The 27973-nt window shown below is 46.0% G+C and overlaps 1 protein-coding gene across 1 annotated transcript; it reads right to left on the reverse strand.

The window, feature by feature from the left end:
* Window positions 1-20963: 20963 nt before the first annotated feature.
* LOC128709479 (transmembrane protein 26) lies at window positions 20964-27544 on the reverse strand. The gene is given in 6 exon segments (XM_053804482.1): window positions 20964-21261; window positions 22202-22456; window positions 22741-22821; window positions 25227-25383; window positions 25520-26196; window positions 27351-27544. Coding segments are annotated over 6 exon segments (1662 nt in total).
* Between the last annotated feature and the right edge of the window lie 429 nt (window positions 27545-27973).

Genomic DNA, 27973 nt, shown 5'->3' on the forward strand with positions numbered 1-27973 from the left:
GTCTTTTTTTGTCCACATACGTTGCTCCATAACATCCCCATATGTTGTCGTCATTGCGGAGTTTCTGTCTGTCCTTAAGATGAGCTGTCGGTGACAATGCGAAGGGCGCGACAAATGAGAAACTGGGGAGCAATCTCATGCTTTCAATCATAAACCGACCCGGGCTGGAAGTGATTTTACCGTCAAACCGTGTGCGGCCTAATGAAGAATGATAGGATCTCAGGTGAGGTGTCACACCTGTGGTTGATACTTCAATCTTAAACCCAAAGAGCATTTTAATGTGCAGTTTTTACTGCCTCGCCGTATCGTAGTGCAGTGCAAGGTGGGGTGCAATAAAATCTTCGGGGCAAAACCACGCTAATGTGCGTCCGACCTGGTCGGGTGGGGGCTTATCGCCAGCAGTGTGCGCGTCCATTTATCATGCTCTGCCGACGTCACTGGAGAAGGAACGAATAAAAACCAAAAACCCCCGCCCCGATGGATGACCGATGACTTCCTTAAAAGTATCTCACATCATCGCATGTGATGTGCTTCCTTTATCACTGCTGCTGCTACTGGCGGGCGCTATGCGTTTCCGATGACACTAATGACAAGATTTAATGTGCGCTCGGTGCCCCAAATGACAAGCGCGAAGCTTAGATGGCACTTCGACCCTCTTGTGTGTGCCTTTTCTCGGTACGTGCCATGGGGTGTTGAGTTGGGTTGCTGTGAAAAGTGTGTCCCACAGTACGGTGACGTTCGGCTGTCAAGTGCCCGGAACACTTTCCCGGCCGTTCGTCACAGAAGGCAGCTCTTAGTGCGTCTTAGCGGGTTACATTTTATCATCCCATGTACACAATCGCACGACCCTGCCATGGGGGGGGAGGATATTTGGGGTCGTGGGGGGTATTGTTTGTGCGGACTATTATCACGATTATGACGAAGCGATGTGATGACGTTCGAGGATGTCGGCTGACGAGGCTACCATTTTGACCCCCAGGCCAGGATTAGCGGCCCGTCCATCATCATCCGACGTCTAACGAGTTTGGGTCGCTAGTCTTCGCGCGTCTATCAGGCTGATGTGACTTTGCAGCCAAAACCACCAGCGACCGCTTGGCGAAGATATTCTATTCCCGATATGGCAGGCTTCCCATTTTGGAACCGCCCGGCAATAAAACGCTAATCCGTTTTGTTCCACTGACTTCCATGGCCCACCCGTCGAAGCGCTTTTGTTAGCAACGGCCGCTGGTAGAATCCTTCCGAACCCGAACGTCCACACGCCGCGCTTGGTCGGCTTGGGGCTCGAAGTTTGTCGGAGCATCCCAGGCGTGATCTTTGCCTAGGACTAGCGGCATAATCAATCTTGATAATTCTGGCTGACATTTCCTGCGGAGTGGGATAACCAGGGTCCTGTCACAGAAAAGAGCGACCGAATGGCTGCAATATCGGGTACGCCGGGATGCATAAATCAGACGGAGGCGAGAGAATTTATGACCACTTGTTTTTACCACGAAGAATTCTCGCAAAGCGCACGATTTACGGCAAGATGATGATAAAGTTTTGCATCACTTTGCTACCCAAACACCCAGGTTTAGGTGCCGTGGCGGAGGCACGTGTCGACGGGGAAGTTTCGAATCCGTTTCGCGCATGAAGCGATCGGTGCGCAACGGGTGGAGAAAGGATTTTCATGTATCTGTATGTCACATGCAGTTGGAGGTTAAATACGTGGAAAAACTTTTGCACAATTTACTGTCTCGGTGAGCGGTAATGGAACGGAGGATGGATTGAGCTTCGGTTCAGTGACGTCTAATGTCCTCATTTCATACAACGCAGTTCGGGCGATCACTGTGGAAAGGAAAGCAAAACGAATGCTCGCCCTCGCTCGGTTATCACATAATCGTAAAGTTTCGGAATCACTCAGCAAACGCTATCGACTGGAAACCCGCACTGGCAGAAGGATAGCTTCCGTGGGACGGCCAGCGAACCCGTTTGTCCGTTATCGCGTCTTGGAAGTTCGATAATGGGAAACTTTTCCATTTGTCCCATTTTGTTACTGGTCTTGCTGCGCTGTAATGCTTCGCATTCTTTCCGATTGAATCATTCGAATGTCGCTGGCCGCGTGTGTGTGGGCCACCGCTTGACAATGCATTCTGCTTCAGCGAAAAGTTTTCTCTCCCATCCGTTATTCCCTTTCAGCGATGCAGTTGGCGGAGGGTTTTTATGGTAGCTATGAAAATGTTTTCCATTTACCAGAAATATTTCTGTTTCCCCGTGTTTCTCGCATGCTGGAATGGCCGCACACATCGGTGAGCTTTGCTCACTGCCAGGGCATGGCTTAATGGTTGATGGCTATTGCTGCAAAAAAGCGATATTCATTCGAAGCAGAGGAAACATCACTCGATGCGGAAGTTGGTATTGATTTTATAGCTGTTCAATCGATATCGAGCGCTCAAATCATGGACAATATGAATTAGCTTACGCTTGCTTACAACTCCAACGCAACCCAGGGCTGAATGGAACTAACATTGTAGAATTATAATTTTTTTTCTTCCCTCCAGACATAACAAGCTGTCCGGAGCAACTATTTCTGTAAACGGCGTGTACGCTTATTAAAAGAAAACATAAACCCGTTTCAATTTATCCTAACCATCCTTTAGGGCGGCCCTGTCGGTGACATTCGCATTGCCACCCCCCTCTGCACAATCCGAACCGGGCGAAGCTTTGATCTGTCCCGGGTACATCCACTATTGTTTCGATGAAAGTTTTTCCGAAACTTCACCTGTTGCACTAATGCGAAAACGGTTGAGTGACACTGTCGGACACAGTCCGACCACACGATATGTGTGGGCGTAAGTCGTCGGCCAACCAGATGGAAAGCTTATAAGCCATTAAACCGGGCAGCACAATACGATAACAAAAGTTTGCAACACACTTGTTGAATGTTGGGGATGGTATCGGTGATGGTGATTGTGCGGAAAGAGTAACACATTAACTTAAGTTCGTTCCAATTACATTGCTGTCAGCTTGCGGCGATGTCTTTCTTTGTTGAAGGTTTTTGCTTTCAAATTGTTGCAGTTTTTTGTGTGGAATACAAACATTCTCGTTGATATCATAACAATAAGTTGCTGGAAAAGATTTATTGTAACAGATTGAATGTTCTGATTTGTTAACTGAAATGACCCATGAATAGTTCCAATGATCGCCTCAAACACCTCTAGCTCTTCCGAATTTAACGGAACAAATAGTAATTTCCCAGTGTGAATATCGTCAACCAGAAGGCCTATTTCATCCATCACAAACCCCTGTTGATAGGTACGCAGGACCGGCAGGAGTACAATAACGGGGCAGAAATAAAACCCAACAAACAAAAGCTTTCTAATGAGCTGCTCGTGCCGAAACGCATAACTCTTTTTGTGTGTTGGCGAAAGTGACGTGAACTTTTTTAATATACCGCCGGAACGTAATGGAGTGTTCGCACCGGCAAAATGGTGGAACGGTTATGAATAAAACACTTGGCACGTGGAGCAGGGTTTGTGGAATTTCATGGTGGGGCCCACCTACGGTTGTTGATCGATGGGAAAAGTTTGACATTGCTAGAGAGTAATGGAGAGAGAGAGAGAGAGAAGCGAAGGGTGCTTGAAATTATTAATATCACCATCTGCCAATTGTTTGCCATTTTGGATGACGTTTGGCTAGACGTAAGAAGTATCGGAACTCGCAGGAGTTGTGGAAGATTCACGCATGGAAATGTGCAGTTATGAGGAACACTCTTTTGGAAATTGGTTTCTAAGAATGTATTCAATTGTGGAACTGTGTTCGTAGTAACTGATATCATCTCTTTCGACAAGTGAATGTTCCACATTTCGCGCACTTCCAAGTATTGTTTTCGATTTTGTGTTCCTTTCTGGCCGAAACATTTGTTAACGGCAAGCAAAAACGAACATTGTTATGATCTAATTGAATTGATGTAATATTGATTTGTTTTCTGTGCTACTTCCTGCACGGCAACCCTTGCGTTTGTCCGCTTGATTTCCGAAGGAATTCTCCATTTTCCCATCGCTAAAGCGGCGCAAGGATGAAAGTTTCCCAATCGAGTGCCCTTGGTGGAGATCGTAATGGTTGGTTCTACACTTTCCGCTAGTGTACCCGAAAGCAATCGAGGCTCCAACAACGACCGGAAGGCATTTTGAAGCACGTACTCACCTCACGGAAGTACTTGCGGTGCGGTTGTGCCCCTCGTGACCTGTGCCGCTGAAAGTTAACGCCGCTCTGCCGGTGCCGTAACGTAAAAGGGCAAGGTAAGTAGTGTTATACTTCCGTGACGCAGGTCAACCCGCGATCGATAGCCGATGGGGGGAATGGTTCATTCACGTGGTGGAAATGTCTCACCATTGGCAGGATATTTGAAGAGGGCGAACAAGCGAACCGCTAACAAGAGCTTAATAAAACCGTGCTGCTTTACAAATTGCAGAACTTTAGGCGTACAAGTTGATTTTTGTTTGGAAATGTTGTGCTTGATTTTATGCTTTATTTTCGGTATCAAAAATCAGAACTATCACGCATACGAAGCTTCAACGCTGCAGGATGAAGGCTGAAAATAAACACCGAACCTGACGTTGGCATTTGATGGATCACCATTTACCTTTATCCATTAAATCATCCACCACAGTACGGCGGTAGGTGGAACGGCATCAGGAACGGCCAGCCTGGAATTATCCCATGGTAATCATACCCATGCGTGTGTGTACGCAACCCACCCAGGCGATAAGTTCAGTAAGTCGCCCCGGCGGAGGTGCTGCTCCTAGCGGTAGAATGCATTTTCCAATTAAATATGGAGGCGGACGGTGGTCAACACGGTTGCTGCTTATGTGTGATGCGGCTGGATGAAGGTGCTGAGTGCATTTATTGATCAATGAATGGTTGATGATGTTTGCTGGCATGTTCGATATGGGTTTTTGCTGAGCTGGAAGGTCCGTGCGGTAGTTGGAAACCGCTAAAACACATAATCGCACCAAGTGCACACTTGTGCAGTAAATTCTGCTAAAATGTACATTGGGGTAAGTGGTGCATTAAAGATGCATCGGGAATAATTCTCTGCCAGCGATGCAAGTACGCCCCGGCATTTACGTCAATACGTCAATAGGACTGTTGTGTTCGAAGCTAATGGGATAGATGAATGGGTAGTAAGTGACCATTGCATTGCGGAATTACCGATTTTCGTATTTGGATTATAAAACTCGAATCGCAAAGCCATTCCGCGAGGGGTATTGAAGTAATCCCATCGAGCTGTTTCTCTTTTGTTGTCACATTCGATGCGTGTGTTTGTTGATGCCCGGTGTCACAGACGAGTAGGCTTATAGTTATCGAATCTACATACGATAATACACTTTCCAATCACGTCTTTTCATCCGACGATTGGCGAATCAGATTAAATGTGAGGCTTAATCGGGCATAATTTATGATCGCTGTTTGTCAGCGCTGACGCGTTGCTGGTGGTGCGAAGTGAAGCATGATATGACGAGCTGCTCAATCGACATTTTGATTATCGATGAATGTGAAATCATATGCATATGACACAGGTGGGAACCGGGAAATGGGGAGCGTCTGCTGCAGCTTTCCAATTTAGATGCATCACTGTTGACAGACTCGATGTATCGAGTAGCAAATTACAAATGACCTGAATTAATCTCGATCAGCACAAAATCCGGTTAGTTTCAGCTCAGTGGAGTGATGGTGTTGGATAAACGCACGAAATTTTGACTAATCCAAAAGTTGTTCAAATATCTGAACTCTTAAGCGTTGAATATTCACTTAAGGAAGTGTAAACCTTCGCCATGACGATGTCAAAGGCCACCAAGAAATAAACCTCTTGTCATTGCTGTAAAAACAATTTCAACATACCGACAGGACCTTTTTTTGACAAATCACCCCAGTGGGTGATTTCAATTATGCGCTCGTCCTTTCTTTTCACCCGCTTCGGAACGGTACCATCGCCATGGCCAGCGAAACGCAGCGACCTGCATTGATTGTATATTCAGGACACGCCATTTTCGAAGCCTGGGGACACGTTAATTTGACAACCTTTTAAGTTCTGCGAGCTGCCATGTTTTAGGACGCTCGGTAAGCTAATTGAGGCTGGCCGAGCAGTTTTGCTGTGGATGCTGCTTCCGCTTTGGCGCTTGTTTCGATGTGCATTATTTTTAAAAGGTTTTTCGTCAGCACGACGTGTTTGTTGTTGGCTCAATTTGGGTAATTTTAATGCTTCCGTGCTGGAATTGCGTCGATCGGCTCGCAAGCACTGGTTCCTTGAAATGGTATTATTTCAAATTAGTGCGCGTAATTGAATGGAAACCTTAAGAAGAAGTTGTTTGTGCAGGAATTTTCTAGCAAGGAAAATGAATTAAAGAAGACAGTTAACTTGTCAAGATAAACACGAATAAAACGAAAGCAATGCTTTGCTTCCTCTATTAATAGTAGCTTCCCATAAACGTCTCGGCAAAATTGTTTTAATCAACATATTTTTATTAGGAGCAAATTAAGCGGTAGACTCCCGTTTCCCTGCATACACAGACTATCTTTAGTCTGCTGGCAGTATGGGGCATACTTTCCTGGCAGAAACGATCAAAACATTTCTCCGAGACGTGACTCCTGGCGTTGGTCGTGCAAGCAAACGCGGCCAAAGAAAGTCCCGCTGTGACAGGGCTGCTTACTCGTTTCCGTTTCCAGCACACCAGTCCAATCACTGACAACACTTTTATGGAATCACTGGAAGGAAGCAAATCCACCAGCTGCTGCTGCTCTGTTGGCCGTAAGGATGGGGCAACTTCAGTCAGTTTGTGCTGCCACAGAGAGTGACAAAGCAATTCATCCAATTCGATTGCTCCCATTCTCCCCTGTTGTGATTATGGTTTCCTGAGGTGGAAGTGGTTTATCTGTTTCATATAAAGCCACCCTTTCGGGACCGTCATTCGCTCAGGTCGGTGTACCAGCGCCATCATCGCCATCATCTGATCAAGTTTTACCACCCGTGGATGCTCTCAAGCCGTGAGAAGAAAGTGGTTGGATTGATTAAAATTTTACTCTGCATGAGTGTAAAGACTAAATAAATTGCCCACCAACTCAACCGCTTGGTGGGTGTTGTTTCTTCTTGGTTGAAATTACATTCGCTTCCGTTACACGTTGGTGTGTGGAGAAGCTTAAAAATCGAGTCAACTACGCAAGTTGATTTATTCCCTGAAGGAATCCGCACCGGAGACTTTTCCGACATGAAAGGTTCGGTTTCAATTAAGGACCGGTGGCAGGGAGATTGATGAATGAAGGCAGGTCTAATAAATTATTAATTATCCATGTTTAAGAGATTTGGGAAAGCTTTGGATGAAGAGCAATTTAATTTGCGGAAAAAGTTGTGGAATTTTAAACTAAATGGAAATAATATGAGAAATTGATCATCTCATGATATTCTAACAGCGGACATCCATAGGGTATACCACAGAAACATTATCAACCCACGGTCATCTCTAAACGACTTCAAGCTAAAGATATCCTTTTAAAACTTCTGCTGGGATGAGAGCATGTTGTAAAATTTTGAGTTGTAGACACCCTGCATTTTGTAGGACTTGAAGCTATCGTTCCTAAGTTCCATCCTTTTTGAATTGCTGAGGAATTGAAATGGATATCCATGAAATCCGGAACTGATGATTGGAGAATGTAGTCTATCTCCGTAGCGTCATGCGAATTCCGGCGATCGTTGCTTATTTCCAACATATTACGCTTGGAAATGCATAAAGAAAAGCCTTTTAAAGCGTATACTGCGGAAGGACTATGGGATGTCTTTAATTTGCATCATTTCATTCTTTGCCAATATATCTTTCCGATAGATCAACCAGATACGATTCGAACCACGGGCTCCAGTGTATTTCGCCTAAATGTCGACCAACGAAGAGCATGAGAACCTATGTACAGCATTAGCAAATTCGTTTAATCACTTAATCTATTCATGAATATCCTGAATATCCTCTTACTTTACGCTTCCTTCGCATAACAATGTAGAGCTCTAATGTTTCAATGAGATACAAGTAATCGTTTTCAACGATAAACAAACGTTCAAACGACGATCTAATCATTCTTATAAATAATTCTCATCATGCTTTCATTTGATTGTGGCCCAAACAGAGCCGACCATCGTACGCTCCATTGCTGCAATCGGTGTCAAACCCATTCGACGATTAATTCAATGGCATTTCTAATAGCGTCGTGAATATGAATAATGGTCCCCACTTCCAACCCGAACTCCGCCGTTTTGTCGAAAAGAATCGCGTGCAGTTGGAACTCAAAATCCCGACGCTGCTCTAACCTCAATTAATGCACCTGCGGTGTGAGAGTTGGAGCGCTAGTTAGTCGCTAGCACGACGCACTTCATGCACGGCGTGGTTATGCGCCACTCGATTATGTTGGCGTGATTATTCAGCCGCTTCCACTTTCTTTCCGTACATCGATCGCACGCTTTCGTCATAAATAATGCCACCCGGCGGGTACTCGCCGGGTATGTGTCCCGCTATTAGAATACATTAACAGACGGGTGCATCCCCCTATTCTTTCGCTATTTGCGTGGCGTTCCCGTGCTGACCTTTTTGCCGTGCGGTTCCTCGGGGAGTGGTCGATACCGGCGGTCATGTGAAGTGTGTTTTCTCAACAATCAACCATCGCACTTCGGAGGGGTGGGATGCGCCATGTGCGGCAGTACCGCGCCGATCAATCGTGTTACTGCTTCCTCCAGCCACCATGCGAGAAGTTGAGTGGTTTTTATCTGATAAATAGAAACAACACTTTGACCGGCGTCTGTACGTTTTTTTTCGCTTCTTTACTTCCTCGCCGTGTTTTTCGCATGTGCCCGATGGGTGATGGGGGGAGATGAGATGGGAGGCAGGCATCATGCTGCACGGAGCATGGAGCTATCTGTTACAGGTTGCTTGGCCGCAAACGTCATTCATCCACCGATCGGAGGGTGGGATTTGTGATTTTTTCTCACGATTTCTCACGTTTACCTACGCGGTCGATGATTAGCATTAGATGTCCGCGGTGTTCTCCCGTCGTATAAACCGCGAGCACAACAGCTACCCAGTCTTCGCACTTCGACTGAAGCGGTGGACAGAATGGCAGACATCAATGATTGATTTGCGAAAAGCTAGCGCAGAATCAACAGTGTACATAAATTTGCATTATTTTTACATTTCTCTGGCGAGCGTCCGAACGTTGCGTTCGTTTCCCCTGGTTATTGGTGGATAATAAATGTCCCACTGCCCGGTGGATGTCTTCCGTGGTCGCGGGATTCGAATTGCAAATGATACGGCCGGGGTGTATGTTTAATCAATGGAAATGGCATTAGGAAGTGGTAAATAGCCTCCAGTTCCTTGATGCTTCCTGCAGGAAAGTTTGCGTTTCCTTTTTGTATTTTCCCGATGAGTTTCTTTTCTAACGATATTTGTTCTTGCATTTACATTTGTAGCGTTCGGTAGGCGAGCTTTAAAGGTAAGAAAGGAATGAAAATATAGCCTTCATGACGAACATGGGCATTCAATTTGTCGTTGTAAGAAGATTAGAGCAAAAATGAAGAACGTTTCATGCGGACGAAAAAGAACATCTTCATCGAGAGGTTTTACTTCCCGGAATCCATTAGGTCGACGAGCGAATGGTTTGCTCGTCATAATGGCGTTTTGTGTGCCTCCGTGCTAATGGCGGTGTGCTCACATACCTGTGCATGTGGGGACAAAATGTCTCCCTGCTAGGACACCTTTATCGGCTAATCTCGGAGCCCTTTCTTAAGCTGTTGTTTTTCGAAGACGATGGCGAAAGAAATGCAGCGATAATGAATATAACTTTCATTTCCCAGCAGCGCTACACTACAATCAAACCGCGCGTCCTTTTACCGATCGTTTCGCCGGTCAATAATTATTCCATTAGGACCGCAAATTACGTTTAGTAATTGAATTCTCGATGATCGTGGAAGGAAGCAACCTAATTAAACATGGCAACAGGGCCATAAAGGAAAGGACACGAAATCGGCTTACCTTTGAAGCGTGAGCGTTCCGTGTACCGAAACGTCCTCTTAAACGCTATCTTATCGGTTTGCGTTGTTTTACTGCTTTTAGTGAAGGTGCTTTCCTTGCTCGTCTCTCGGCTCACTCGTTAACAGCCCGATTGCGGACAATTTTTCCTTGGGAGTTGTAAATCAGAATCCTATTTACCCAGAAATGCCGTTCGGAGTTTCTCGTGGCATTCTGAAGCTTCCAAACGAAACGAGCTCTAAACGAAGATAAAAACGTACCAACCGGGATTGCGAAGGACAAGGGGGAAAATAAAGGAAGAAAGCAACTTTAATTTGACACGAATCACCGGTTTATGATGATTGGAGAGGATAAATTGTGTGTCCCTTTTAGTGTTGGGATTTTTCCTCGCGCTCCATTCCCAACTACAGCTGAGCGAGAGTTGTCCGTCCGCATTTCCCACCAACCATCGTAGCAGGCGGAGGATTTATGCTTTATTTTCTCACCCCTTTCAACCCCCACCAATGGTAACTACGGTTGGAATTTTTGCTGACGTATTTAGAAGACAAATGGAATGTAGAATTAAAAAGGCTTACGCCTGCGACACGTGGAGAGGAAAAACTAAAACAAACAGATTGAAATCAACCGAATTTCGGTCCTGTTGCATATTCGAACCAAAATGCTGAGCACGTGGACACGTAACACTTTCACTCACCCCAGATTCTCACACAGTCACACACTCGACGCAGGTCTAAATCGTCGGCACTTCACACGCCAACCAACCTAGCTGAGATCCCGTTGCCAGCGCGTCAAATTCTTGACATTATTGTAGCATCTTTTTCACCGGACGCACTTTCACCAGGAACCAGGAGATCGTTACATCTTGTGTAATCCTTCTCGTTGTAAGCCACTCCACTTTGCTCGAAATTCGGATTAACTTGATAGCACTCAAACGAGATTCACAGAAAAAGGAAGACGGTACAGAAGAAAACAAAACGGACAATCTTTTATCGACCAGCGACGTTCGTTCACTGTCTGACGTCACTGCGAGACGATTTCACAATGCACACTTTAAGAAATTCTATGCTTTGTTTGTTTTTCCTTCTATTTGTCGCGCTGTATACTGCTCCCAACATGCAATGCGATGACGAAAATGACACCTCGAAGCGATAAAATCAGTTAAAAGGAACGGGCAGGTTCTTCTCGCAAACACACTCGCAACGGTCAACCGTTGCTGTACTTTGCCAGTAAGGTTTTATTCGCCAGGTAAAACCGCGCGCTAGACCTACTTCGATACCGTCCGACGATTCGCACACGAATGAACGGCTGGTTCGCTGTGGCGATGAATGGCAACCTGTGGGAATGGAATGAACTCAGCTGACACGCTCGTGGAAGCGAAGCGCGTATGCGTTCGTTCTCACGCCAGCTGCGAAGGAGGATGGAGAATCATCTTCAAGAGCGCAGTAGAGAGAGAATGAACCTGCTTTTCTCTCAAACAACCCCCTATCGGGGTACTAAAAGCGGTAGTGGAACGCGAGCAGTACAAACGAGTTAGTGTTCACGGGCTGCTGCCGTGTTTCCCATCGACCTCGGCCGCTCAGCTTCCGTGCGTGCGTGCACACGGCGGCTTGAAAACGGTTCACGTGCGCCATGAAAGCAAAAGTAAGTCTTAAGATCTCGCACAATAAAAGAAAAGCAATCGTCGTACACTTTCGCCGATCGTCTCACACAGCACGTGGGAGCTGGGAGAAATGGGGGAGGGCAAAATGGGACAAGTGGGGGTGACAGCAGTCGTTGAGCTTTGCAGGCGACAGGACTCTGACCTGAACACTGCGTTACGCTGTCGTGTCGTGCCGGGAGTTTGTGTGTGCGGCTCGTCTTTGACGGTAGCACTCTGACGCCCTGTGGGGAAAACCCGTTCAATGGGAAGGGTAAATTTGATTATTGAACCTGTCGGGGAATAGAGCCGCAACCTTTACGCTAGGTCTTGGTCTGCAGCATTACTGAAGCCTCCTCCACGTGCCGTACGTTATTTGTTATCTTTCGCTATTCTCTCTGTGCGTTCCACCCTGCCACGAAAAACAATTGCCGGGAGGCGTTACACGGGTGAATCGATCCGTTCCAAATTTGAAGGAGTGAGAAAATGGATTTACCTTCACGTTTTTCTCGTGTGTGTGTGTTTTGGGTTCGTCTTCTCCTTGCGACACGATGCTGCCACACGGAGGCACCATGTGAAGTCAAGTTTTTCTTCCTTTAAGATACCGTACGGCTGTCTTCGATCAGAAAGACACTCGAAACTTGTGGCTGTGCAGCAATGGGAGGCATCGAAAGATAACTTTTCCGATGAAAAGTTGCAAAAGCTACACGGTTCTCACCCATGCTCGGAGCGTTTGTAAACTGGCCTGCGACTGGCGAATGGAAATGCAAATCCATTTCCAGCGTGGGAAAACGGCGAGTAGTGAGATGACTGAAATGGGAGGAAAAAGGGTAACGTTTTGTTCAATACGCTTGTGATACGTGCGAACCATTTCCGATGGTGCATTTTCCGATCGAACGGAAGCGATGCGAAGAAGTTGGCGAGAGTTTTCTTAAGGAAATGTAATTAAATGTGGAGCTGAATGAATGTGCAAATGGTTATTTTGGATGAACGCAGCTGGGGACCGTTTATCGGTGGGTTTTGGTATTTATTTTAAAGTGATTAAATATTTTAAAGATCTTATGGTTCGTTATTTTTTGTGTTGAGTTTTAAAAATATTGAACATCTTCATACAGTATTCCTGCTTGTAGTTCTTTTGTTAAATATGAATGTTCTGTTAAATATGTAAATATGAACAAATATCTTATTTACATTGATGGTTAGATTTCATTCCACTCTTATTCACAAATTTGCAGTCTTCTCTCGGATCTGTCAAATAGTGTAAATGGTAACGCACGACTCAATTACATGCACGGTCTGGGTTAGAATCTCGACCAGACCGTGATTTTTCCATACGTAGAGGGTTGCGCTGTAATCTTTATACATTATTTTTGAGGCAATCACATCAATTGATATGTCAACAATAGGATTTAACAATCATGGTCAGCATTGTACACTATTAAAGTAAAAATTTTCCATCAGCAACTGCAAAAAGGCAAAAGGACTGTTGGTCCCAAGAATGTTTGATTTGGAGTACTAGGAATTTGTAGCAAATTTTACCACATATCCAACGCAGTCAGGATGGAATTTGGTTGCATTGCTCCAAAAAGGAATGCTGTCACATTCACTACCCCGTCCGTACCCGAAGCACAAGGGAACGTGTGAGATAGCCGGCAGGGATTCTCTGTCTGTTTATACACCGATCAATATTATTTTCTCCAAAGCAAATACTGCATTCCATCCTGGTTAGAGTTGGACGAACGATCGGGTACTGTCGGGAGCCACCATTTCTTCCCATCAATCGAACATCGTTGCAGCCCAGTTGCCACGTGGCAATAGTAAACAATAGTGTCAATATTAACAAAAGATTGTTTTTGATGCCTGCCAGTTCATTTAATTTGCAAATCGAAAGGCGAAAAGCAGTTCCGCACATCGCACCGGAAGGGCAATAGAGAGAATGAGAGACAGAGAGCAAGGAACTCATTTACGAAAGCGTATGTGGAAATGCCTTGACTAAACCGCAAGTAAGGTAAGCAATTAGTTTCATTCGGTGGCAAATATGTAACCAACCGGGTGGGACCAGAATAAATACCTACCAGTGGCCGGGAACGGCAAGCAAACCGTGCAAGGATCGTTTGGCGAATAGCAAATGTGGAAATGTGACGAAAGTGCTTAATTGATTAGCTTTCCCTTCACGGTCGTTGCCAGGCAGATGAACCGTGAAATGCCAAAACCATCGTCATCAAACACCATACGTGGTACGAGCTGAACGTTATCTTTTGCGCCGTTTTCCGCCTTCGGGTCGTTTTGGGAATTGCCAGCTACCCGGGACCGATATTGATCAGAGAGCGCGGCGCTACGTCAGGCTGGTTGGATTAGGCGGTTGTGTGTTGTAGGAGGTTTCTAAGCGCGAACGAAGTTGTTTTTATTTTCCCTTGACGCGATCGGATGGTGGAAATTGTTGGAGTATGAAGTTTTCTGCTCAAAAACGAAAATTTTACGGGTTTTAATAGCGTGGAGCAACGGATCGCGAGCGCGCTGTTATCGAACCAGTCCTGAAGATGAAGCAATAAATCATACAGACATGTTTAATGGGACGACAGGTTTCCGGGAATTAAGATGTTGGTTTCGTACGGGTTTCGCGAAAAAAAAATGCAGGAGTTGCTCGATAACAGCTCGATCGGGAGTAAAACACTTCAAGGAATGCTGCTGTGGGGATTAAAGGATGACTTTCGCATACGATACGCTTCAGGCATGTTTATTGAGTGGAAAAGTATTCGGGATTTTGGGGGTTTTAAACTTAAGCTTTGAAGTATTTTTTTATACAAAGTGCAGGATTGCTGAGCGCTTTGTGGTTTTATATTTCATGAATGGTGCAAACAAAACCTTAATTAAATGGGACTGTATCAAGCGAAACCTTCCATGAGTCACAGGACCGCATTATGTCTGTGCCTTGTCTATTAATCTTGCTTCTCGGTTCGATTGGATCGGAATGGTGGCCTGACATAAATCTCTTCCTTATCGCAATGCGTATAAACAGGAAAAGTAAATAAATAGTTTGCTAAACCCAAGTCCAAGTCAAGTTTGATGTTATTGAAGTTTTTCTCTCTCCACCACAAATAATGCCATAAATCTTGAGTTAATGACAGACTAAAAGTGCTTTCGTAAGCATTTTCTACATTGTCTTATGTCTTGTTTACTGAATATATTTTACGAGAAACCTGAAATATTGTTCTGTCGAAGGTCGCCAAAAACTGGAAGGCAAAGAATGTTGAGTCCCAGCACCTTCACTGAACCATAAAATTTGACCACTGAATTTTACGCTGCTTAGCCGGGTTTGGTTCATTTTGTGTGAATCAAAACCCACCATCTGAAAGGATTTCTTGTTCATGAAGATCTCCCGTTTTTTTTTGGTAGCGCCATTCGTAGCGGAACACTGAGCATCCCGAAAGGAAAAGTTTTGTTTGCAAAAAAAAAAAACGAAACCCAAAAGCTGTGCTAAAAGTAGCATAACAAACTTCAAGGTAAAGCCTGCGCCAGACTCTTGCTAGCGGGCTATTTTTTTTTTTTTGCCGTGATTCTTCCTGATACAATCTCTGCCCATGTGAAGCGAGAGAAATCTCCACAGCTTTTCTAAAGCTGGAAGAAAGAAGGAAAACACACGAAGAACCAAAAAAGCTACAATATTTCCTGCAGCCCGCTGAGAAGGAACCCGACCTCAAATGGCGACGTGTACCGACCGAGTGTACTTTACTTTCTGGCGGTACCATTTTCCGGCTCTACTCGCTTCCGGTTGGTGTGTGCCATGGCCAACGTGACCGGAAGCGTCAGAAGAATCGTGAATTGTAGCGGGACTCGAGGAAGGATGCACTTGTGCCTGCCGGTAGTAGCAAGTAACAATGAAGTGATAAACAAAAAAAAAGGGGGATTGGGGTCGCCCAATCCTCTCCCCACAGTTAAATCAAGAGTAGAAAGTAGGGACCCGGTGATGTCTCCTTACGCTCGTCGAACCCCAAGTCGAATTCTCGATTTCTCCTGAGATGATTGAAACCCACAGGCACGCGGCGAAATGGGATGGGAACTCGTCAAAACGGCCGTACACGTCGAACCCACACACACACACATACACATGCACAGTGGGACACTCACCGGTGACACAAAATTCCACTCAAAAAGAAACGCCAACCCCCCGGAGGGATTCAATGTCCCACCGCAAACGTCGGCAAACGGTGCGTCTCATCGATCCGAAGACCTGACAGATACATTTTTCTTTCTCTCGTCGGCCCCCTCTGGTGGCTCTTCCAAGTACACGCTGCACAGCTTCCTTCACAGCGTAAGGATTCTCGCTTCTCGTACGCCAGTTCCGTTCCTAGCTCAGACTCTTTCATGAGCGTGGCGCTGTTTCCTTTTCGGCGGCTGTTTTTTCTTTTTCGGCAGGATGTAATATTCCCTTTTTGGGGTAACTTTAATTTATTCTCAGCACAATTTCAATCGCATTGTGCCTGTTTCCGTGGGTCTGAATTGTGTGCTCGGCAAGGAAATGGACCACGTTATGCGTCGTGATGGTGCTGCGGCCTGTTGACTGTGCCAGCCATCTCGTCGGCTTACGCGACGTGAAACCCGTAGAATGAGGGATGTTATTAAATGGAATTATTACTTTTTTTGTGGTTAAGAATTTATTGTACGAACTGTTTACATGTGGGCATGAATTGGGGAAGGATGTCTTAATAACGAATGTACCGAATACACCGTTCATTATGAACCTTTCGTCGAAATCACCATTTTTTTTGGGTAATATTACATTTTGTGCTATGTACTGGTGCAGGTGTTTTATCGACAACATTTTCACTTTTGTCCGAAGCTTTTATCGTACTTCATTGTGTAATATTTATGGTTTATTATCGGTCTTAAAATTACAATTCTACAAAAATATAATATTGTCTCCATATTCGCATTCTAACATTAAGAACGTTAAAAACTCATTTTGAAGTGTGCTTCAAAATTGTTCACTCAGACAAATCTCGTACTTTTTCGCAATATGCCACAACTGTAATAATTTCTGGCGAGTTCTTCATGTTGAAAGATATCCTTTTTTCCCGCCATCTTACTCTCGTCCCGTGAATGGTACTCGAGTGTCGTTCAGCTTATTCAACGGAATTTTCCGACTCTTGTCTCGTGGTTCCTCGATAGGCCCGGCGAAACATCAAACCCAACCATTAGCTATCTGCTCGTTTTCAGCTCGGCTAGCAATAGTTTTATCATTCCCTGCCCTCACTTCGCGATTCCGGCCGTAATGCACTTGAGGTCCAATTCCGACGAAAAGGGCCGCCATTGTGAGAACCCTCGTGGAAAATGGCAAGATTTGTCTGACGTCACGTACCGATGAAATCGACGCAAAAAAATAACGGAGGCAGAATCGAAATGTTGCCGCACAGCAAAGAGTAAAAACGAATTGAATCTAATTTTCCATCCTGCCAGATTTCTTCAACATACTCCTAAACGGAACTGATAGCACTCAACTGCAGCAGTGAAAGGGAGCATGAAAAAAAAACCACTCACACACACACACACACACACGTAGTCATGAAAATATGCTTTTCCGTTCGGAAAACTTGCTGCTTACCGTGCTTTTGTCTCGTTTTGGGTTATTTTTCTGTGGATGCTTGGATGGTAAGGGTTTTTGGCTTGTTCTGCACCTGTTCGTTTGCTGCTGCGGTAATACTATTTCTGATTCCCTTTTGTCCGTTGTTTATTTTCCATCCAGCGTGGCACGGTAGTTCCGACTAACTCACGCAAAGCGATTATATTATGGTAATGATAATAATAAAATCACACTGCTACGTGCCCGAACGCTTGTCGAACTGCGATGGAGGCGCCCGGTACTTGTGAGGCACGAATTATGGCGTGTAGTCAGCGTGTTTTTGGTGCCAACCGGATGAATGTCAGCAGTGTATCTGCTGGTTTGAAACTCGCTTGCCAATCATTGCCTGATTGTGTGCCGAATAAATTCAATCCTCAAAGTGTATCAAATGGAGCTGGAAGAAATATAGTTCTCGCTGTTCGTGTTATTTGCTAAGCTGGTAAGCAACCTTTACTTCCTTCCTTTAAAGTTATCAACAAACAATCATCGATTTGTTTCTGAATGGCCTGAAACAACTGGTCGAATGCTCTTGCTCTTTCACCTACAAGATCGATTATTACCTTTCAAACTGTTACCGGAAGTCTAGCACCAGTCCAGGTGTCATTCCACCTCGAGGCACTTGCTTGCACAGCACCGAACTCGAGGCGTTTCAAAATTCATACCCCAATCGTTGTTGTTTTCCGTACGTTTTGTTCGCTTGTTATGTTGAAACCGTGTGACTTTTGCCACGCTAGCACATGCAACCGGCTATAAATCCCCGGATCACACAACAACCAAGCAACTCGGAGTCTGTGTTTCGTGGGGAGCATGTTTTGTTGCTGTTGCTGCTGCTGCTGTCGTTGCTCGACTGTTCTCACGTTGAATGCTTTATATTCAACTCTCGCCGTATCATGCTTCATGCCAGAATTCGGCGCTTCAATCCGGTATTCAAATCTCGGGATCCGTTCAAGCGTTACGATGGCTTTGTGCAAGCCTAATAGGGAAAACGAGTTCGATATGCCTGCTTTCTTGCGCGTTGCTTTTCATTTTTCACGAAGCTGGTTTTTTTTTTGGCTTGGAGGTGGATTGGTTTAGTTGAATTTCTTTGTGTTTGAGTTTTTTGTGTTGGGTACGCTATAAATTTGTATTTTCACTTTTGACGCCTTCGACCCAGTTATGTACACTTTTCGGCAAACGATTTTTTTGTTTGCCCACTTTCACTTCACATGCTTTACAGGGCGACGTCGTTTCGTTAGGGTGCTAATGTTGGAGTTTGGAATTGAATTGAAATATGTTTCAAATACTGTACGATAACAGTGGTATCTCGAGATACGAGTTTAATTCATTCCGTTGGCTTGTTTGTATAGCAAGTTACTCTTAAGTTATAAAAAACTATTAAAGAAAGTGAGGCGAGCTGACTGATTTTTCGTTCCTTTTCTTTGCTCTTTTCGTAACAATTTACATTTTTCACGTTTGTTAAACAATACCTATTCACAGAGGTTCGTTTCTCCACCTCTTCAATGAGTTAGGCATGTGTCATTAATCTACTTCTCAACTATTGAGGCTATTCCACGAACAGTTCGATCACATCACGCTCATCCACCTCTAGACCCATGGGTTCTACCGGAGAAACAATCCCCATGTACCGTCGATACTTCGAGATCAAATCCTTCGAAAGCCCTTTCAACCATAACCTCAGTCCACAACTTTTGCCATGCAGAGGTTAAGGCCCCAGTTGTATCACCACGTCAGAGCTGATCAATATTTCTTAGGCACACTGCGGTATTAAAGAGATCCTTTCGGAACGGAGTGGTGTCTCCTTTCCGTCAGTTCAAAAGGAGGGTAACAGGCACACCAACTGAGGTTAAGGCTGAGGTAGTAGAAACTGTCATGAGACGTCGACACACGAGTCGAAGAACAATTGCCACGTAAAATGTCGTCATGTGAGGCGATGATGTGCGGTATACCTCGCAAAATATCGCTCGCTCGTATCTCAAAACCACTCAAATCACATGGTACTGTCGTATTTGTTTACAATGATGTCTTTTCTTGTTTTGCAACATACAAAGCGATCAAATTTATTTCCTTATTAAACTTTATACATCCCTAAACGGGGTAATAAATCCACGTGAATTTTAATATCTTTGTCTTGCCTCGTGCCTTTTGCCATATTTACGAGCCAAATCCATTTGTTGGGTTGTATTTCCAGCGAATGCATGCATTACCAAGTGTGTGTTTGTCGTGTTATGGCATGATTACCGACGTATGATATCTGCGCTCGTTTCCTTTCTCGGGCGCCCGACAAGCATATGCCACCCAATTATGGTAATTAAGGGTAAAGGATGATGTGGCACGGTTCCGTACATTGTACGTGCGTGTCACAACACGTAATACGGACGCGGCGTCCGGGACTCCGGGTTATGAATATATTTGTGTTGCTATTAATCGTAAATAAAGTGTGCGGTACAAAACTTATAATCGAGCTTAGCATTAGATTGAATTGCTTTCAAATGGATTGTAAAAGGAGCTTATTACTAGCACTGTGATGAAGAAAGTTTCTGCCCACTAATTCGCGCATCAAACGCATAAGGGATTTGCCATTCAGTGCGTTAATAGCACCAGCGGTAATTCGGAACCCATTCCATTCCGCTCGGCCGTAATCCTCCACGCGATTATTTTATCGCGTTCGCCCGTATCGAATCAATGTAAAAGACAATCATTTACTCTACTCTACTCTCACCCAACCCGCAATGCGCACCCTGACAACGCGCTGACCGGACCACACGTGGTACCGGGCGTCTCCATCATCATGAAGGACAATTGTGGCGGTACGTGCCGATTACGGCGATACGGCCTATCAATAACAAGTGTATTATCTTCATCACAATCGAAACGGTGCACGTCGAAACGCGGTGGGATGGGATGGTTTGCTTATCCCGCCCGTGCACTTGGGAGTGCGTGTAGGTGACCACAATACACGCTTGTCACGTGTTTTGTGTCCGAAATGTGTCTGCTGATGGCAGTTTCTCAGCTGGACACTTTGGGGAGCCTCCTTTTTTTGCGGCCACGGTAAAAGGTAGTGAAGGAGTGTTGAACAAAAAAAAAAACGGTCAAAACCACCGATGGTTTTCCACGAACAATACGATGGTACGGTTCAGATGCGAGGGCACTAATTGTGGAGTTGGGTCACTCGTCCAACATCAACTGCTGTTTGCATTCAAAAATATGTTTTAATCACACGGCACACAGATCCATTGCAGTGTGAGAATTCGTTCCATGTAAACCCCGCTATCCAAATGGCGAAAGCACCTTTTGCGCATTGTTTCGACTCATATTTATCCACTAACAAACCCACGGTAACAACGATGCAGTTGTACTTTGGCGCTTTACAACTTGCGTCCTTTCTTTGGGTGGGGTTTTCACATAAAAGCGTATTTTCCACCTCCACGAAACTGTTTGAACTGCTTTGTTTGGGCCGGTGCTGGGGCTTTTGTTTGCGGAATACGGCCCCGAGATTTATCATTCCGCCAACAAAACCCGGAAAACCATCCACCCTACTCAAAGTGTGGCGGTGACCAGCCCAAACCCAGGTTTTCTTTTTTACGGTCCGCGAAGGAACGGGAAATTCCTCGTTAGATCGCATCACAAAATTTGCTGCCGCTTTTCGGCGGTTGGGTGTGCTTATTTATTCCGACCCGGAAGAGGAACCGCTGCCGGCGGACGAGGACGACGTGCCCGACGACGAGCCTTCCGGCGGCGGTGTCCTGTCGTGGTGGTGCTGCGGTGGCGGTTTCGATTTCTTCTTACGTCCGCTTGAGGTTTTTTCGTGGATTATCTCGAAGCTACCGCCGCCCGTGTCGGTGGCGTTGCGCCGCTTGCGCTGATCCTTACCACCGTCCACGCTGTGATCGCTGTCAAATGAGGTACGGTGCTTTCGTCGGCCCGAGCTCTGCTTAGCGTCCGTGTGGCGGGTTGAAGATTTCCTGAAAATGGGGGAAAAACACACCGGAATAACAACACGCCACGCTTTTCGGGATGAAGATGGTAATGATGCAGGATGGCAGCATGTATATTTATATCGAAGCTGAGTCTTCACATGCCGAACACGGCCGTGCCGGGGGCCGGGGATGAGAATCCGTTTGTGTGGCGCATTATTGTGCCGGTTATAAGTTATAATGGAATAAAACTCCACCGGGGTGGAAACATTGCGCTCTTCATCTGGCCTGATCCTAGAAATGGCACACATACCAACACCACCACCACACATCATCCCGTGTATGATGTTAATGCCCTGTTTTTATCACAAGTGGCACATCATCGCACAGTGAAGAAAGGGAACAGGAGCTTTTGGTGCTCGCTTTTCAGAAGCGTTTGAGATTGGAGCCCTATTTCTACCCAGCACACGCACACACCGGCACATGTATTGTGCCTGCAAGCATGTGCGTTTGTAGATGGGGACGTTAATTTGAGCACGGCATCGGAAGGAACTGAACACGATTGTGGCACCGTTACAGGATATCTTTCTCAATTAATATTAATCCAAAATGCCGTCATTGCGTTCGAGATCTTTTGCTGGAGGCCGTGGATGGATGAGAATTTTCCGGACTGGGTTGGAGGTATGCAGCGAAATGGGATTATGTGCGATCGGGCAATGGACCGCCGTACTCGAGAGATGGCGAAAAGCGTTGAGAGGAGCACTAGCTCCCTTCCGGGAATCCGTCGGATGACCTTTTTCCAGGAATCAGGATCGATGGGGTAAGGCAGTTTGTTCTCCCCTGAACTCCCTTGAAGCTGTGTCTAAGCACATGCCATGGAGGATGTGTTTGGAAGCCTCCCAACGTCGTCATTTGTGTGACATTTAGCAGACCGCGGTGTGGTCGTGCTTGGAACGCATTAACCTTTGCTGCCCACTGGATCTTTTACCTGTCCTTCGTGTCCTTTGACCGACGTTCTTCGCATTTCCCATGACGCCCCCCCGGTCGTTCACCCTCCGACTGGTAGCGATCGTCATCCGCACCGCCATCGCTGCAGATCGGCGGTGGCAACGGATCGTCCTCATCCGACTCGGTTCCGGGCCGCGGCGGTGGCTTCACCGTCGACTTCCGCAAACGCCGCTGCTCGGCCGTAGTCTGACTGCTGGCCGTCGAGTAGCCAGTGTCCTTGCGGGACGAGGACGACCTGCGATGGGAAAGGGAACGTCAAATCGAAGGAGTCTATCGACGCGAGAAAAATGACGATGATGACGATGAGGTTTGGCAGTCGTTTTAGCCGAGGACACTTGCTACTAATTGAGCAGAAAAGGCGCAACAGTGGCGTGCCGTCACGGGTGATTAATTGCGCATAATTAATCGTACACACGCCAACTGCTTTCGCACAACCGATCTCTCCGGTGGATTAGTGGATTTGGACTCGTCTGCACAGGGCCCTCGACTACGCAACGAATGCTTGCCATTTGACAAAACACTTACCGACTTTTCCGCGAATGTTTCGACTTTCGTCCTTCCTGCTGGTCTGCTTCATCATCGCCAACATCCGCAACTTTCCTGGAAGTGGGCGAGAGATGCAAGATAAGCACAGCTGGATAAGAGAATGTTCAACACAAAACGGGGCCTTCGCATCGATCTGCCATTTGATGAGACGTTTGGTTGGTTGGTTTCGCATTTTTGTTTGCCATTTCCGGACAGATTTGTATCCAGCGCACCGCAATGGCGAAGTTCAGCATTGGCGAAAGGCGGGAAAAGTTTCGATAATAAATACCCACGCTCACGCTCAAGGTTTTAGCCACTGGTAGGAAAATCCTCTTTTCCCTCTATCAAAGCAGGCCACAGGTCGCCAGTAAAAGAAAAAGTACGGGAAACGACTCCCGTGCTGACTACTACCACCCCCGGCTCACGCTTGGATACTTTCACCGGCAATCAGTACACCTATAAGTCGCATTAAAAGTGCACCGTTGGCTGCAGTTTGCTTCCGAAGTTTTGAAAATCGCCACCAGACAACGCAACAAACTGCAGGTGTATCGGCACTGTCAGGCAGCTTTTATTGTTCCGGACGCAGCGGAAACTGCTGGAACAACAGTGCCCGAAAGTGGATTGCCTTGGTCGGGCACGGGAAAAACTTTGCCTATCTCCCGGAGGATCAATTCTCTCGCAAAGTTACGGTTAGGGCAAAACTCTCAAGGACGGGGTATGTTGGGAACCGTTTCCGAAGGCCAGCTGCGAGTAAGCGTTTCGAGAGTTGCCTTATCTTCTGGTGCTCTTGAAGCTAGCAGCTTGAAGTTGCACCCCGGGAAGGATCTGGCAAGTTCTGCTTTACCAATAGCATTGAAGTTTACTAATCGAGGGAATTTTAAATACTGTGCTTCCCTGCTTGATGGTAGTTTCAAAGTCAGCCATTTTCATCGCCATTCCCGTCAATTGGGTGTCTGGTAAAAACGAAAATCAAACTAATTATGCTGGAAGCCAATCCTATCAACATGAATCTTTAAACAACTGTTGCGCTGGGAAAGAATTTGGCGAGTAGACAAGTTAACTTATGGACATATTTGGAAGACTGTTTTGTTTGTAAATATTTAACGATGAATTTAAAATTTACTAATTTGGGTGGTAATTTAAATTCTTGCCCTTAAACAACCATCTTCTGCCATTCCGCTGGTGAATCGCGAACATTAGACAATCTATCTAGCTCGACTTCATTACGATACGGAAACCAAACGCAAATAAACGCTGGTGCGTACCTTTCCCAACGCACACACTACACGCGCTGATGAATGATTCAATTTGGCGTTGGAAAAGTATCTTTTCGCTTCTGTCCCCGGAATCACGTCCATCGAAAGTCAAATCGAATCATACCTTTATTTCCTTTATCCTCGCCACTATTACCATATCGTTTTGCTGGGCCGTGACACAAAGCTCAGAGGCTTTTAGTTGCCTCCGAAGCCGGAGAGGACACGCTTGGAATAATCGATAACGCGTCCCACGAAAGTGCTGGCGGGAAGGGTTTCCAACCGACACGTTCTCGACCGCAGCATTTCATACGCAACCGGAAAAGGGCCTCTTTCCGAGACGACAGCCCGTTTCCTGCCCGAGCTTCTGTGACTTTTTCCACCTTTTCACCATATCTTTTTCTCTCTCTCTCTCTCGCACAGCCACTCTTTCTTGGAGGACACCGGAAAATGGCATCGATTCAGACTTGGTGCTTCCCGTGGCCTACATTCGGTGGTGGTGGCATTGCTACAACAGTCAGTCGGTGTTGTTTCGTTGGCGGACGGGATGATTAATGTTTGTTCCCTCGGAGGTTTCCTTACCGTGCCACAGTGCTGAGGAGATAGAGAGCAACCGTTTCGCGAACATCCCGGAAGGGCAGGTTAACGGTTCTGGTTCGCGTGATATGAAGATTCGCGCGCTCCACCACACATACAGCGGGGAGGCTTTTACGTGACCGCTTGTTGGGAAGGTTACGCGAAACAAATGGCATGTAATTAGTGATCGCTATTAGATAATGTAATCAGGATGGGAATATTTACACTTTTTTGTCTAATCGGGGAAATTCCTGGCCTCAGCCAAGCATGAAGCACACGGCTGTTCCAAATTGATTCGTCCTTTTATAACGCGGGAAACGTGGGACTTTTTGAAGCTTTTGAAAAGAGCTGTACTCTTCGCCTTTCAAATCATATCATCATAAAGGAGGGTGGAATCTTGCTTTAGACAAATTGGATAATTATGTTTTAACAAGCAACATTTAATCCGCTTTGCTTCGTACGTGTGGCACGATTCCAGCAACGAAACGATCTCACTGGAGTGAACTAAATTAGTTAACCTCATTAATGATCTTTACTTTGTGCTGTTTGAGCGCAGCTTTCACGGAAAAAGCTTTCCCTTCCCCTGAACGGAGGCGTATGGAAACTAATTTCCTTCCCGTTCTGTCGGCGAGCGGACGGGAAAGTGCTTACCTTTTGCTAATTTTCCGTTGCTTCTGCTGCCGTGTGGCCGATTGTTCTGCCTTGCCGCGCATCTTCAGCCGCCGCTTGTTGGCCGCTGCTTTCCTGTTTTCCGAGTTCACCACGTACAGTCGGTACAGTTGCAGCAGTATCACGAGCGTGTTTTTGCCTTTATAAACCCCAAAACAAATGTAGCATCGTTTAATCGCCCGGCAAAACAACAAAAAAAAGCAAGCCCGACCGGCAGCTAGTCAGCCCGGTCGACAGACAGCTGGGACAGCTGGGGTGTAAGATAAATCACTCACAGGTAAAGAAGATGTTCATGTAGGTGATGATTTTGTAGTGCACGATGATGAGCAACCGAAACGTAAGGAATGGTGCGTCCTGCAGCAGAATGTTGAGCGCAATTCCCCACACATCGATGTTACAGCACGCCACATTGCAGCAGCTCGCATCGTCGGCTCCCTCCTGACCGGCGCGCGGTTGACTCCCGCCACCCCGGGGCTTACGGGCGCGCGTCGCCGACAGGACGATGGTGAACTGCAGCAACGACCAGGACCAAATGCTCAGCGTCAGCAGCACCAGCACCGGTTCGTTCGCTATCTTCGCATCCTTGAAGGAGTCAAAAAACTCGATAATGTCCGCCGCCGTACCGATGTACACCAGCAGCAGCTGGCTGAGCTGGTCCCGGGTAAGATCGCCCTTCGGCAGCATCCAACGGCCGATGATGAGCACCAGCATGAGAAACTGCTCGATCAGTGTGACCCACATCTCCGCCGTGAGCTGAATGTCCGGCAGCTGAATTTTCACGCCCAGCATCTTGTTCAGGTCCTTCAGATCCTTCCCGACCGTGGCCGCAAGATTGATGGTTTCGTTCAGCATCTGGTCCTGGTAGCGGGTCCGCTTGTCCAGCTTGTCCAGCTCCAGCAGCCAGATGGCGGGCACGATGCTGGACAGGTAGAGAAAGACCGATGGGCAGAACCTGCAAAACCGAGCGATAAGAAGCAATTAACCTGCTGGAGCTTCGTGGTGCCACAAATGCCACAAATGTTTATTTTAATTTACGAAAAGTGAGATTTTTCTTCATCGAAACAGAATGCCGCGCAGTGTAAAGTTAGCAAAATATAGATGAATAATGTTAAGCCTTGCCATTAATCCTAATGTATCACGGTACGAAACCATTTGTCCCATGCACGGTTAAGGCCTAAATCAACAAAATGCTGTAGCTGGCCGCAATGAAAAACTTTCCCATTAATAGCTGACCCTCCCTAGGTCACTTCCGTCGGGAGCGGGAACTGTTATCATTTTGTCATGATGCTGACCTAAAGTTGCGAAAAATTGCTGAGGCTTTGTATATCTAATCTAAATTTATGTCTTTTTCCTGGATGCTGGCATGTATTGCTAAGGGGCTAGAACTTTTTGTCCAGAATTTCCAATTCTTCCAGCCTTGTTTTAAAGCGCTTTGAAACTTTCGATTTTCGAATGAATGGAAGAGAGCTTAATTTTATTTACATCCACCGAATCTTCACAAAACCCTTCAAGTTATGGATGTCATTTTTCCTACATTTTAGATGAATTTGGCGAACGTCCAATCGGTTAAACATCTGAGGTAAATGTTTCTTCTCATTGATGTCACTAATTCGCGAGTTGAAGTAGAGAACCACAAAAGATAAACTCACGCAGTCTGTAGTAAATTCGATTTTTCACAACTTGAGATAAGGCCCAAACTTTGTGCGCACACTTTCGTTTTTCGTTCGCCGACAGCCATTTTCCACCGCACATGGGATAAAGACACCAGCGGTAACTTTCCATGACGTGACACGAGCAGCGTAATTCGCCTGCTTTTCATCCACTCTCCGGTACGAAAATTTCCATCTTGAATGAATCCCAACAATAGCCCCAGACAGGAGGACACCATCGAGGGAGGAAAAAAATAGAATCACTTTAAGTACGGTAACATTCATGCCCATGCCTCAGTCCACCAATACCCAAAGTCCTGTAGTGGTCGTTCCATTTCACCCACGACACATGCTATACAGCAGGAAATTAGATTTTACGGTTACCATTTTGTTGGCATCTTCCAAAACCGTCCCCCGAGAATGGGTGGTAGCTTCCCGTTCGAGCGTGTGTTCTTACCAGCGCCATTCTTGGTTCTTCTTGATCGCCAACGTAAAGATGCCTTCGATAAAAAGCACTCCGATCGGAGCGCATAGACACCAGTAGATGGGTTCCTTTTTGTTTTGGGTCACCTGCCAGATCGCAATGAACCCGTGGGCGGCAAACAGTATCCTCGTCAGCGTGGCTTTGAACGTTGCTAGCAGCTTGGCCATTCTGCTGTTATCACTTTTGTCGGGTTCAGTTGTCCTGGTGCAGCAGACTGCACTTTAAAATGTTCCGCTCAACCGTCCGGGGCTCGAGAACAAATATTGACCAATTTCAACAAACGATCGCGCTCAACTAACTGCCGAAGCGACATCAGCAAGGTCGTGGCAATTGCTTCGTCCTTTATGAATCTGGGCGGGAAAGGAAACATGACCAATCAAATCATTGGTGGAAGTATTCGAATTGTAATCGACACCACGATGACTGGGATAAATTTTGCGATGAGTTGCAAGAATGTTGCGTACGTTGGGAATATTCGAAATTCCACTGTAATATTTACCCACCTACATTGTGAACGAGACAGTGATTGAGTTAATACCGTAAAAATTTGTTTATGTTTTTAAACTGAAGTTTTAATAGTGTGGTACACAATTCAA

The sequence above is a fragment of the Anopheles marshallii genome, chromosome 2, assembly GCF_943734725.1.
Source record: "Anopheles marshallii chromosome 2, idAnoMarsDA_429_01, whole genome shotgun sequence".
Taxonomy (NCBI): Eukaryota; Metazoa; Arthropoda; class Insecta; order Diptera; family Culicidae; genus Anopheles; species Anopheles marshallii.